The sequence below is a fragment of the Falco peregrinus genome, chromosome 4 (assembly GCF_023634155.1).
Source record: "Falco peregrinus isolate bFalPer1 chromosome 4, bFalPer1.pri, whole genome shotgun sequence".
NCBI classification, from domain to species: domain Eukaryota; kingdom Metazoa; phylum Chordata; class Aves; order Falconiformes; family Falconidae; genus Falco; species Falco peregrinus.
The window spans coordinates 107,002,739-107,017,617 of NC_073724.1; the positions used below are offsets into that span (position 1 = coordinate 107,002,739).

Consider the following 14,879-nt stretch of genomic DNA (forward strand, 5'->3'; position numbering starts at 1 on the left):
CTTTCAAATCTCTGTAGCAAAAGCTATCTCCAGTGTATTCCAGCTTCAGACAGGGATGGAGATGAACCACAGTATCAAGAGAAATTTGGAACATTGTCTGGATGGATTGGTGTAAACTGATGTTGAACAGTGTAATCTGACAGTCCTCTAGACTGTTTATCTCCCAAGGGTATGTTAGAAGCTGAGATTTTATTTATTCAGCCAGATTGCAAACAGTTTAAATTCTTAATGTGCATGAGGAGTTGAAAATCTGTTGGATCTTCATGAACTTTCCAATTAATCTTTCCAAGTAATTTCCTTTTTGGTTGAAATACAGATCCAGTTTTTAAGATATAAAAATAGTGGAATTGAATGTATGAAAACTGTAAGTACCTCATAGCTCTAGTTAAGATTCTGTGGGCTACATTTAATTTTCTTCTTTTTCAGGACATTCTTTTGTACTTTGACATTCTTCAGAGATAAAAATAGTTGTATTTGAATGATGGTCTCACTCTCTATACCTGTGTTCCTACAGATGGGCTACCAGTGAGACCGAGAGCTGGCTATTGTCCTCCCAGTAAACAATTTTCTATGTAACACGAAGTGTTACTTTAAAGTAATATTTTTAACTTTTCTACTTTGAATTTGCTTTTAGGATATATTCTAAAAGTGCCTTCACAGTCTGTTCTAGTGCACTGCCATCACACCAATATAAACACTTCCATTTTAATTATAAAAGCCTTTGTAAAAAAAGTAAAACATTGATTAATACTAGTTTTTCTTTCAAGTATCCCAGACTACTCAATACCAAATATATACCAAAGCTTAAAAATAGCATATCAGAAAATCTGTCAGTTTTATCACAATGAAAATATATATTTGATTTGTCATGTAGGGGTGATAAGCAGTAATTGCTCTCAGGATACAGGCATTAGTATATAAAACCTACTGTGCAATTGAAATGTGGTTTATTAAATCCAGGCATTAAAGGAGCGATGTGTTGGCTGCTCTTTGTGCTGTAGACATTCCCAAATAGTTAGCTCAGGACTTCATAGTGCACAATCCTTTCCACGGAAATTTGAAACCCATCAAAACATTTGCATTTCTTCAAGTAAAAGATGAACTGCTTTAGGGTAACTTCACTGATTTGTCTTAGTATTATTGTGTTCAGTTCAGGAGAGACCGTCGTAACTAATGTCAAGCCTTGTTCATCGAAGGTAAGACTTTCAATTACTTTGCTTAGATAAGCTAATGAATGTAACTGAATGATTTTTCAGAAAATTGAAAGATGTTTTTAAAATGTAGGTTGCTTTATTCAGGATAGATACAAAAGTACAGAAGATTCAGGTATTTTCAGATAGAGAAAAGAAACTATACTGAAATTGGAGGAATTCAGTTTATTAGAATTTTTTTTTCTGTTAATGAGATTCATCATAGCTCAGTTGTTAGGCCAGATTTTTAATCTCATCTGCATGACTGTAAATGCAAAGTAACTATTGTTTTTGGCAGAGTCACAGTTTTTGCTTGAATTGCTGAGGTCAGATTTAATTGCCTGTTTCATGTTGGCTTTTGTTAAAAATAAATATTGATTAAAAATATTTGCTTGGCAGTATTTAATTGAACATCTGGTGAATAGCTGTGATAAAGCCCTGGAACAAACCAGTTTCAACTGATCTATTTATAAGTTTCAAGTGATCTATTTATAATTCTTACAGAATTTTTCTTCCTTTATTTTGTGCTTATTTTAAGATTAAAAAAACATATTCTTTTAGTTCTCTAGCATTTATCTCCACACACAAAATACTGTTACATTAATAATTTGAAATCTTTTTTTTAAAAAAAATCTCCTTGTTAATAGAATCACAGAATGGCTTGGGTTGGAACAGTTTCATGTAATTTTTACTTTCACTTTTAGAAAGCAAAAATCAGGTAAAAAACTGTTCAGTGCTTTGCCAGTGTAGTGCTGATACCAGACAGAGAAATTTGCAGCAGGAGAAAAGAAATATTATGTTGAAGGAATGTTCAAGTCTAAATAAGTTTTGTTTTTTATTAAAATATTTACTTTCCTAAGGATCCTATTTACATTTGAAAATACAACATATGAACATACTACAATGCTTTGCTGAGACTATGGAATTGACGAACAGACTCAAATGTGTTTCTTAGTCTTTTGACAATGACACATATTTCAGGAATTACTTTTAGCATTTCTTTAAGTGATGAGTCAGAGGCATTCTCTTATTTTATGCCACATGGCACCATGGAAGAAAAAATCTTAAATATAAAAAAAATATTTTAAAAGAACATTGATAGGTGTAATTACTTTTACTAATGCTTATATTGTTACTATTTCAGATAACTGTGTGCCTATGAATAGTGTCCCTTTATTCTTTCCTCTATCAGAGCATTTAAAATATTTTTTTAATGTTAAGTTTATCTGCAAAGCTGCTTGGGACTGCATGTGTGCATAGATTAATAACTTGTGCAAGTATTTCCATGATCAGAATCTAAGTAATTAATTTAGGGGCTTTCAAGAGTGAAAGTGTTTTGCTAATATGTGGTATTTCACTTTTCAGTGAAAATAACTTTGTTAGCATTTAAGATGTCTGTTGTGTGTGGTGATTCCTAAAATGTGACCTTAAATGCAAGATTTGCAAGTTCTTGCCTCCAGTTCACAGTGCTCACAAGTAGAATACTTTTAACCAGAAATGCTGGTGGTATTTTTTAAAGTTGTAGAGGTTGATCTTTACCTCTGACATTCTTTTTCTCTTGTGAGGTATAGCTAAGCAGAAGACACCTAACAGGCCTTGATTTCAGCTCTGTCAATTATTGCTTGATAAAGCTTTAAAAAACACAGGTTTTGAAGGAAGATCCATGGAGTAATCTAATTCATTTTGGCAGACCGATCTATTTTATATATGCTTTATGATCAATTTATTTCCCCCTCCATTGTTTGGTACAACAGGGCACAAGGAATGTTGGAGCTGTGGAGGAACCACTCAAGGCAGAAGAGAAAAATAAATCTGCAGATATTTCAAAACAAAAAGAACAATGCCTTGTGCCATGTGATGTTCAAGCTAAAATTTTACGAGGGGAAAAACAATACATGTGCAGTATGTATTCATAAAGAATACTTTAAGCAACAACCTATGCAATGCCATGCTATGCAATCCTCTGCTCTGCTCTGCTCTGCTCTGCTGATTTATTTTTTACTCTTTTTGAGCACGTGACAGCCTTTGACCCTGCTGCCCAGGCTGAGTGAAAATTGGTGTGCCATGTTTTTGGGATGCAGCTGGTGTGACCAAGTTAAAGGATAATCATGCTAGTCTCTATAATCACTGGTGAAGACAGTCAAATCCAGGCAGCAGTTCAGCCCACCTGGATCTGTGTTACCCTCTGGATGCTGGTAGCTCTCTATTAGAGGGGAAGAGTAGGGTGTTTGTCCCTGATTTAAACATCATTGTTAGGTGGAGGGGAGGTCAGTGGGAGTTAGTTAGGTAGTTAGCCAAAGTGGGAGGAAATCTGTACTTCAGCTTGCCTTTTATAGATACTTAACGCAGGACATTATTCACTGCCTTGACAAACTACACAGCAAATGATGTAATCAGCCTCTGGAAGAAATTGCCAAAATTCTTTCCCATATGATTTTTAACATGTATTATTAATTACCTGACATGCAAATTTTTTTATTATTATTGTTTTTTATTTTTAGCATCAGGGCAGAAAACAGGAGTAGCAGAGTGAATGAGTATATGTAGGATGACAAGAAACCTTACATATTTGTCTTTTATCATTTGCACTTGTATTTCTGTGATATTCGTTAACTGGTCATCCAAGTTTCCCAAGGATAAGACGAAATTCTTCTTCAAATCTTAAGAGCCATCACTTCTTAAGATGTCTTCACTGCAACCAGCAAGGCTGAGGTTTTTATCTGTGATCTCTGTACTGCTTTGGTTTCACTTTTAGGTACACTGAGGTTAAACACCTTCAATATTCACTTAGATATCATAAATGTGTTGTCATTCAATCAAGAATATTTCTAGATTCATAACAACAAAGTGGATGAATGTATTTCTTTTAAAGGAAATTTGCAGAACTCTCTTGTTGAATATGCAAGAAGTACAAAAAAACTGGTAAGAAACATGATGGATGATCAACAGTCGTCTTTGGATTACCTTTCTAATCAGGTACTTTTTATCATAAAGATTTTTATTTCTTATTTGTCACTACAGGTGTTGTCTAACTGAGGAAAATTAAGCATTTATATTGTCATTAAAGCAGTAGAATTAGAGTCTCTGTCACCATTCCCTGTACCTTGGGTAGCCTGTGAGTTCCATTCTTACAAGGAGTGATACGCACCACCTGGTTCACAACGTAGTGGCATACCTGGAGGACTGTTCCTCCACATTGGTTGCTATCTCCAGTCCTGTTGTATTTGTGCAGGTGACGTATCATATTACTGTTAACTCTGATAACAGTTTACAAACACTGTGGATTGCTCAGTACAGATAAAAAGCCTTAATCAAACTGAAGGACTTTTTTTTTTTTTTTTTTTTTTAATTAACTGGAATTGCCTAAAAATCATTTTGGATGAAAAAGTAAAAAATCAGACCAATTCACCTAATGAAGGTATGAATCACTAACATACTACAAAAATGATTTTCAGATTATATTTACCAGAAGTCAAAAAGAACGTCTTCAGAATGCAGAATTCCTTACTGCGACCTAATTAAAAATCTTTTATTTGAATTTGCAGGTAAATGAACTTATGAACAGACTTCTTCTTTTGAACGCAGAGGTTTTGAGAAAGCATTTGGATCCACTTCCTTACAAAATGGTTCAATCTCATGGTAAGTATTTTTCGCATTTAGTCTTGACCTCTTCCCTTTTTATCTTTGTATCTTGACAAAGAACTAATTAAAGCAAAGGTAAGCAGTTATAACATTTACGGCATATATTCTGTGTTAGTAACATAAACTCTGGAAAAATTGTAAAATGTTTAAGAACATCATCATAAAGAATTCTTTCAATAATTCATAACCGATAATTCTGGGCATCTTGTTTAGCATCTTATTGATTTTTATGCAAAGTGTCAAGTATGATCATTAGTTCATAAGTGATCTGATATTGCTAAATGGCACTTTCTTTTGCAATAAAGTGTGATCTGCATTTGCAATATTTTTCTTTGAATGGGATGGAAGTCACTTGTCCACTGGACAATTAATCTTTGTAGTGTCCATCCCAACTAAAGGAAACATTACCTCTGAGCAGTCTTAGTGGCTGTACAGACTGCTTGTCTGAGTATGTTTTACACAGACCTGGCTTAACACTTGGAAGCAAAGGGTTTTTTAGGTATACATTATGACATAAAGGATTTTACAAGTATAAATACAAATATCTGCAGGAAAAATACATCCTTCCCCAGATAATTTGTCGTCTTCTCAGTACAAGTGTTACCCAAATAAAATCTGTAAAATGACCCAGATATATAATTTAATTTCTGCATTGTACACATTAAGATTAGAAAGAAATATCTCTATAGAATATATTTTATACTTTCTGAGCTTAATGAAGTTCAGAGAATTTTCATTTATAAGGTAAATTAATGATAAAACATGATTTTAAAGTTTGCATGATAAGAAACTGCTATTCGAAATCATTCATACATTACCAAGAAGAGTAATATTTCTGTGCTTAAGCTGTATTTGATTTTTTTAAACATATTTTGCTAATGAACTTCATCAAATACTTTCTTCTCTAGGGTTGGATTGCACTGATATTAAAGATACTGTTGGCTCAGTTTCAAAAACTCCAACTGGTCTGTATGTTATCCATCCAGAAGGATCAAATTATCCTTTTGAGGTAATAAATTTATCTCTCAAAACAGTCACAATTTGCTTGAGAATATGCACTTATAATATATTTAATGGATCCAAAGTGTTGTCTGTCCTTGACGATTTCTCAACAGATGAATAAGAAATGTATTGAATGATCCAAATGCATCTGCCATTACTATAATTTTGATAAGTTTCTCATTTTCTACAAAGAAATTTAATGTATGTCCCATCTGATCCCATCACCAGTTTTCATATACAGTGAAAAATGTACCAAAAAGGAAAATCCAAGGTATTTTCCAGCATCCCTTTTGGACATTGAGATGTACAGTTCTTTTCCTTTTTAGAGATGGAAAACTGAGAAGCCGAGTGATTGATCCATTTTGGCTCCTAAAATGGGACCTTTGGCTTTTTGAATCATTCTGCTGGATGACCGTATAGCATTGCCTTCTCTTGAGAGGTGACACTACTGATGCCTGTAGCTTGGACCATGATATTGTATAAGCATCTAAATATAGGTGCAGATGCACATTAGAGGAGTAGGTACTTTACTCTTGTCTGAGCATCGTTGTAACTCAGTCTGGAGGCATTTTCTGTAACTGCTCAGTTATAGTGCCTATCTAGGAGAAGAGAGTTTGGGGTTGATTTCCTCAGGCTCAGGACATTCAGATTCATGCAAACACAAGGAATACTTTGTTTTGTCTGTTTATTTCCATTTCAGGTGCTTCCACTTAGGGAAGTCCTTATGCATAGTGGAATGACACTTTCAAACCTTTAATTGTGCAGTACATTAGTTTTTGGTGAATAACTATGTAGTTTAAGTCGGCTAATAAATAGCAAAATTTAATATCTAACATTATAGCCTTCCTTTATATATAACAAAGGAAGGATGAATCCCTTTATCTCTAGCCAACTGAAACCTTACAAAAAAAGGTGGTTTTTTTGTTCAAACTGGTTATGAAAAGGCTTCAGAAGTACGCTAGGATCTCAAAAGGAAAAATGAACTTGGTTGTGCAGACCCCAATGGAAAAACCTATCATTCTGTCAGTACAATGCAATAAGCTCAGGGAAAAGACCTGTAGCTCACTGGCAAGTTCATTCAAGGTAAAAGAAAGGCAAAGACAGGTAGAAGTGTTCACAGAACAACCACGTTTATAGTATGAAGAAAATGCTGTCTGCCTCACCCCAGGATCAACCATAACAGAAAATGCATCTGTTTCAGAGTATCTTCTGGATTGAGGGGGATTCCATTGAGGAAATATTCATACCTCACCCAAATTACTTTTCCTGAGAGATGGTATGATTAATCTAGGTGAGAAAAGTGATTTCTCCGTTCACTTATAGCTTTTGGCAAATAAATCTGAAATGATAAACTGTCTTTCACTTCAAAAGTATTTTTGACACTTTTCCACATTTAAAGTTACTGCCAGAATCTGAGAATCAGTTATATGAGTGGAAAGGTTCCTTAAGGAGAACAAGAAACAGAAAGAAAAATCATAATAATTTGGTTAAAAGCACAAGGTAATAATAAATAATAAGAATAAATGCCTGCACTCATTAAATGAGTGTCTCATTTCTCGTCTGGTAGATGTTACCCAGAACTGAAAAGATAGTGCCAAAAAGGTCTCAGAGAAAAATATCTAAAATATGTGTGTTCCATAAAAAATACTTTTTTAAGGAAAACTGTTTAATGCAAATTATTCCATGTGTTGAAGCATTAAAAGGGTAAAAGTGAAATGATGAATGGACAAAAATATCAAGACATTAAAACATAAACAAGAAATTGTAATGCATTTTAAGGGGCTAATAGCCAAGAGTTCTGGAAGTTCTGCAGACTAGCAAAATAAGAAAAATACTAAGGGGCAGAAAAACATAGTAAGAAAGTAAAAACCAGAAAAAAAAGCCAGCATGAAACACTTTTATTTCAACGAGGACCTTTAGAGCAATAAGCTGCCCTTTAAATGTAACTGAAAGTAAACCAAAATATCTTCAGAATAATTTGCATAAAGATACCAAGTAAATGAAAAAAAATAACTTAGACAACTTGGTTCTGTTCTCATGTTTTCATGTTTTACACTTCATGTTTTCAAAAGCGAGTATAGATTTTGATGCTTAACTCAGGCTAATTGAAACCTGAATTACAGGAGCTCTAAGAATATAAAGTTTCAGTGGTAGTGGCAGATTCTCACAGTCTTAGAAAATTAGTCCCAAATGGGCTTTTGTCTGATCATTCAAACATGAGGCAATTAAAACCAATTTCACTTCTGGAGAATTGAATCATGATTACTTTCTGACACATTTTTCAATAAGTAAATTTAGATCAATTATATTTCTAAGGTGGGTCAGACAAAACAAAGAGTTTTTTGGAATATACCTCTTATACACACTAAAGATAGACAGGGAAGAAATATTCAGCAGAAGCATCCTCCTGCTCATTTAATTTAAATTGTACCTGAAACACTCATGTCCCTCACACCCTGCATGATATGAGACACAGAACAAGCTGTAAAGTGGATTAACTATAAGGCTTTAGGAAAGAAAATGGCATTTTTTCCAGCATATAAGGAATTAAGAAACTACACAGTAATGACTCTTTTTTGTGTATCTGTCTCATATTTTTACTTAACTGGTGTATGTTTTGGTGCCATATCTAATTGGTTGATGACTTCTCATGTAGAACCAAATCTGCCTCTTCTGAGAATTATCAATACTCCCACTGATTTTATTGGACCCACACAGATTTCTCTGTATAAGGGGGATTACAGGGGAGAAATGGGCAGTAAGATTCCTATTTCAGGGAACACAATTGCATGTCTACAGTTAAATGGGCTGAGGAGAAAATGTGCCACATAATGGGATATTCCATAGTGGAGCAGAGCGCAGCTGCACCGCTGCCATTTGACATGCTGTGGGGCACAAATTTTAGTGAAGACTCATAAATTTGAGAGTTGATCTCTAGCATTCAATGGGACTGCTCATTTGCTGGCTGTTAATTGTTCACATTGGGACTTCCCTGGATTGGGGCCCCTTCTTATATAGAGTTTTCTGCTGCAGCAGCGTAAATTATTATATACTGTGTTATTGCTATCACTTTTTCCATTTCCTCACCTTTATTAAGGGCTCTACATTTCCCAGGCATCATACACACAGTATTTCTGGGGAAGAAGGTATAATGGTGAGGAAGAACACATAAGAAGTTGTGTCTGTTTTGCTTTACTGAAATAAAGGTATATTCAGTGTTAGTGCCTGTATCTGTAATATTTTGCGTGAATAAATTGCATGTTGCTTCCACTTGATGCTATTATTAATTTGCAGTAACATTTATCAAAGCTTATTTATTGTATCTGATACAAGCAGACTTTTGCACACAGTTCTTACTGGTTGAGGAAATGCCCAAATCAAGCAGTCCAACAAGAACATACAAGAAAATACTGCAGCTTCATTTTTTATTTTCTTTGAGCTTTTTGTTAAGATATTTGAAAGGTATGTTGCTTAGCAAAACACTGAATAGTCCACTTTTCTTTAATGAAAATGTTTTCTTAATAACGTCTGCTTCAGGGATGCTTAATTTATGTCTATTCTAGGTTTTGTGTGACATGGATTTTCAAGGAGGTGGATGGACTGTGGTTCAGAAAAGAACTGATGGAATCATTCCATTTCAGAGAACATGGTCTGAATATCTGGATGGATTTGGTGACCTTTCTGGTATTAATTTTAAATACAGTAAAGTGCTTCAGACCCAACATTTCTGTTGCCCTTACGTGACCTATATTCCACTAAATAGTGTGGGATTTTTAATAGTATAGAGATTAAAGTTCTTTTCCATTAAAAGTCTTATTTATACTTAAGAGGTTTTTTTATCAAATCTATTGTGTGATTTTCTCAATGACTATCACCCTACTAAAGGCTTTAGCCATTGCCCACCCTCAGTCTCGTAAAAGGTGTTTAAAATGTTATATGTACTTCCTGAAATAATGTATAAATTGCCCTCTTTTTTTCAGATTGAGAAAAGAAGTGCCTTAGTTGGTTTTAATCACATTTACAAAGTATTTCCTTAATACTTTTTGAGAAAAATCAGTAATATTTCACCATAGAGCATATGAAGTTAGAAAAAGAATGGAAATATTTCATTAGCTAATACAAACACAACTTTTTTATACTTTTATACTACTTTTTTACTGCCATCTTTCATTCAGCAAGTCTCAAAGCAGTTGTTTTTTGTTTACCTGGGATTGCAGTGGAAGCACACAACTTTTCAACTATACAAAAAAGTGCAGTTCACATGGGGCAACCCTTCATGGAAAAATAGTGTGATTTGTAGAGGCAGCAAATCTGGAGAATAGGGTTTGAGTTTTGTTGCGTTTCATAGAATGCCAACATTTATAATTTCTCAGTATTACCCTTAGGAAAGCTGCTGAATTCTCTTTAATCAAGTGGATCTTTAGTACATTCAGTTTTTGTGATCTTCTAAGGTATAAGAAGGTGAACACTTGGAAGTTATCATGTGGACAATTGTCTAAAAGTGTCACAGAGAAAAAAGATGATGCACACATAGGAATTTTTTCCATGGAATTCCCAATGAATTATGAAGATTACTATGTACCTTCATTAGTCTTTCAAAGGAATATAATCCTGTCATACAACTTTTATTACAGTTGGTTCGGGAAGGAAAGTAGAAAAACTAGAAGAATCCATTTTTTCATGTACACTTTCCATTTCTAGAAGTTTATTAATTCTTTATTATATTTCTGTTTTAGGAGAATTTTGGCTTGGACTGAGGAAGATTTTTCACATAGTAAATCAAAAAGCCACTGGTTTCAGTCTTTATGTGGATTTGGAATCAGAAAATGACAAGCATGCCCATGCATTGTATGATAGATTTTGGATAGAGGATGAAGCATGTTCTTTTAAGATCCACTTGGGGCGTTATTCAGGAAATGCTGGTAAAAACCTCCTCTATAGTATTTAAAGATAGTGGCTCCCTTTCTTAATATGAAGAAATGCATTCAAAAGATTAATGCTTAATTAACTTTAAAAATGTTTATTTCTAATCTCTTTTTCACTATTTGGTGAATAATGAACAGTTATGCAGATAAATGGTTAATGATCTAGCGATTGACTATGCCAACATCAATCTTTACATAGTAAGAAATCATTTTATTCTGTTGGTTCAAGGTCCTTAATGGAATAATTGAATAAACAATCCTTTAATAAAGAAATAAAGAAATAAAGAAAATACCAGAGGCCTACAAGAAAGCTGGAGGGAGACTTTTTACAAAGGCATGTAGTGATAGGACAAGGGAGATAGGTTTTAAGAGGAAAGAGGGTGGGTTTAGATTAGATATTAGGAAGAAATTCTTTACTGTGAGGGCGGTGAGGCACTGGCACAGGTTGCCCAGAGCAGCTGTGGCTGCCCCATCCCTGGCAGTGCTCGAGGCCAGGCTGGATGGGGCTTTGGGCAACCTGGTCTAGTGGGAGGTGTCCCTGCCCATGGCAGGGGAATTGGGACTAGGTGATCTTTAAGGTCCCTTCCAACCCAAACCATTCTATGATTCTATGAAAATTAATAAAGAAAATAAAGGAACTTTAATGGATTTAAGTCCACCCTATAATACAGAAGGAATTTTGTGTGTGTTTGTGTATATCTATCTAATGGTTCAGTTACTTAGATGTCCATTATCTCTTCCCAAATTCGCTGATGTTAGTGGAAATCTTCCTGATGTTGCTTTGGTTAGTTCAGAATTGCTTAGACAGTGGCATACAAAGCATAGAGAAAGAAATCAACTGGAACAAATTAGGCCTACAGTATGTAACATTTACAGGCTGACATATAGACACAAATTAATTTACAATTCCAGATCTCCCTGAATATCATAGCTATACCAAATGTGCCAAGATTTTTGTTAAGTATTGCACCATGTCTTACTGCTTTTTTCTATTGTCTTTTTGCATGTTTACTAATATTCAAGAATGTTCCTTATTACTGACTTAATCTCTAAATGTGTGGTGCTTTACCTGGATTTGTCAGAAACATTGTCTCTTCATTAAGAGAACAGAACCAGTAATCACTGACCCTTGTGTTTTAACAGTTGCATTTTACCTCATGACTCACTCTGGGGCTTTAGGCGCATCGCTGGAAAATCTGAAGTTAACAATGGTTCTAATTTCTTTCATGTTTTCTTCCACTGTCTTTAAGGACAGAAGCCTTTACCTTTATAGCTGCTGTGCATCACTAGAAGTGACAACAATATAAAGAGGTTTCATTGAATTTCAAGTTCTTCCATACTTCTCAGTATTTAAACTTTCTCTTTCCTAAGTCTTTAACATATTGCCAGCTCATTATTTGGTGCTCTTGAAGCACTTTTGAAGAAATCTATCTTTCTAATAATTTCAGAGGAAAAGTTTGCAAGATATGCAACAGGTAAGAAATGTTATGTTTCTCTGTAGCTCACTCTTTTACCCTTCTGTTTTATCTGTTGTACTTAGGGGATGCATTTAGAGGATATAGAAAAGAAGATAACCAGAATTTGATGCCTTTCAGCACATTTGATGTTGATAATGATGGATGCAGGCCAATGTGTGCTATTAAAGAACAGCCTGTGAAGAGCTGCAGTAACTTCAGTGATAACACTGGATGGTGGTTCAACCAGTGTGGCCTTGCAAATCTTAACGGTGTTCATCGCTACACAGGTAGATTTCTTGCAACTGGGATTCACTGGGATACATGGACAATGAACAATAAACCAGTCAAAATTAAATCAGTTTCAATGAAAATTCGGAGAACCTATAACCCATATTTCCATTAATCTATGAAAACAGAAATATAAGTCTTCTTGTAATTATGTCAGATAATGTATCACTGCATCATAAATACCTTTCATTTTCACTTGAACAGTTCAGTCTTAAAACTTTATTAGATATTTCCATAATACAGTTACTAATTTTTATTATGAAATGTCAGCATTTGTAGTTTCTGCTTGAGTAAGAACATCCTAAGAACAGGGTTTTCAGAAAAAAATTTAAGCTTAGTGCTTGTCAGCTTTGATTCAACTGCCTCTTATGCAATCTCAGAGCCAGTGGAAAATTTTAAAAAGCAGTGTAATGCTGGCCTTTGAATGTGGTTTTTCTGTGCTCTCTGCATACCTGAATAGCCAAGAAATTTCAGCAAATTTTCTTTTAGAAAGCCATATACCTGTCATAATGATGCCATAATTTTGGAAAAAACCTTTTCTTCACCTTAGGTTAATATTCCACAGTCAACTCTTCTTTCTGTATTCCTTATCAGGCAAGAGAACACTGACTTACTTCAACACCTATGCAATGTTTTATATACTCTCAGGGCCCAATTTTTATACAAGTAAGGTAGTTACTGATATATAAGGACTATGGTCTGTTTTTTCTTTCATTTTCACAGTCAATGTGTTTAATAATCAGATTGTTATTCTAACATTGTCTATTTCACAATTTACTGTAAATAAACACTCTTTTTCAAAGAAAATGTATAACATTTCATATAACCTTTAGAGTTTTAATTTTTGGATATGGGCCTGATCTTATGTTTTTCATTCTTATTGGCATTCACTTTGTGAATGATCATATGGTAATGAACAAAACCAATCTGAGTTATAGAAGTACATTTTAAATTAGTGTGAATTGTTTGAATTTCTGTCAGTAAAATAGACTAATATCAATAAAAATGTGAATATTGTCAGTACAGCAGTGTTTCTGGAACCTGGCATCTATTCTGTAGCAACTAGGGATGGTATTTCTCATCTCTGCTTCAGTTTCAGTAGATCAGATCTGCAGTAACATGTGGAATGAAATCAGCTAAAAACTCTATAGGTTTCCTCTCTGCTGTCTTGCACTTTGACCAAGCACTAACACAGTGAGCGGAAAACATCATCAGTTCAGAACAACCATGTTTTAGAACTTCTTTCCAATGATATATGTAGCTATAGGAGGAAACAAAGCTTGTGATAGGGTATGTTACAAGGTTAAGGGAGAGAAAAAAAAAATCCTCTTTTCTTCTGTGCTTGACTAGTCCTTAACAATTGGAAGTAAAAAATTACTAAAAACAGAAGGTTTCCCTCTGCTATAGAGAAACTGAGGACTGTCCTTATAGTGGGGGCCTATGGTAGAAGCACAGTAGGGAGTAGCTTGAGGAAAAGTATTACAGGTCCTGTTAGAGGGATTGTGAGAGAGGGGATAGCTCACACTCCTGGGAGGACTGAATTCTCTGAGTGCAGGGGGATTTTGTTGTTGGACTCCATAGTCTTTTGAACCAGAGGTGGAGAGATAGTGTGTACAGACTCTTTAGCCCTCCCTCTCACTCCAGGCTTATTAGGAATGCATCCCTTCTAACAGCAGCATGAACCCAGCAGATCTATAAAGGTAGATGGTAAAATGAAAGGGCTTCTGCACCGAGATTAACAAGCAGTAGAGCAGTTTCTGACTGTTTAAAGAGTATTAATTCTGGCTGCAAGCCTGGATGTCGTTTAATGTATTAGGGCTATTATATCAGAAGGAATCCTCAGGCTGCAGTACAACAATCTTACTGGAGAATGCCAGTGGCTTACTTTAACAGAAACTTAATGGCTTTGATGAAAGCCTCAGACTTCAATGGTGGGACCTCTGCTCTGACAACCAGGTTCAAGCCTGTGAGCAGAAACGAAGAGTCTAAGCAGGGAATCTGAATGCTGAGTGTACAGTTAGATTCTACTGATGCCCTGAGGCTCCTTCTGGTTTTATTAGAATCCCTGCTTAAAAATGAAGGTGGAAAATGAAGACTGTAGATCTGTGCTGGCAGATATTACCACATTTAATTACCAGGTTTAATCTCTCCTTTGTCATCATCGGTTAGATTAGCTGGCAGTAACAAATTGCAGAGGAGATGAGCCTGAAAAGATCACTAAAGCTTGAAGGATCATTCTTGCAAATAGACACTGAATCTTAAAGTCAAGTCAAATTGAAAACCTCTACAAAAATTGAATTGAATTCTCAGTATCAGTAGGGGGGGGGGGGGAATGGGGAGATGGGCATTTGAATATTTAATGTTTCTTGGAAGAT

The 14,879-nt window shown here is 34.8% G+C and overlaps 1 protein-coding gene across 1 annotated transcript; it reads left to right on the forward strand.

The window, feature by feature from the left end:
- Positions 1 to 989: 989 nt before the first annotated feature.
- Positions 990 to 13,485, forward strand: ANGPTL5 (angiopoietin like 5). Its single transcript, XM_005230552.4, has 8 exons — positions 990 to 1,196; positions 2,945 to 3,092; positions 4,063 to 4,166; positions 4,736 to 4,829; positions 5,741 to 5,841; positions 9,398 to 9,518; positions 10,571 to 10,756; positions 12,300 to 13,485. The coding sequence occupies exons 1-8, from the start codon at positions 1,098 to 1,100 to the stop codon at positions 12,617 to 12,619; spliced, it is 1,173 nt and encodes a 390-aa protein (XP_005230609.1). The 5' UTR covers positions 990 to 1,097; the 3' UTR covers positions 12,620 to 13,485.
- The last annotated feature ends 1,394 nt before the right edge of the window (positions 13,486 to 14,879 follow it).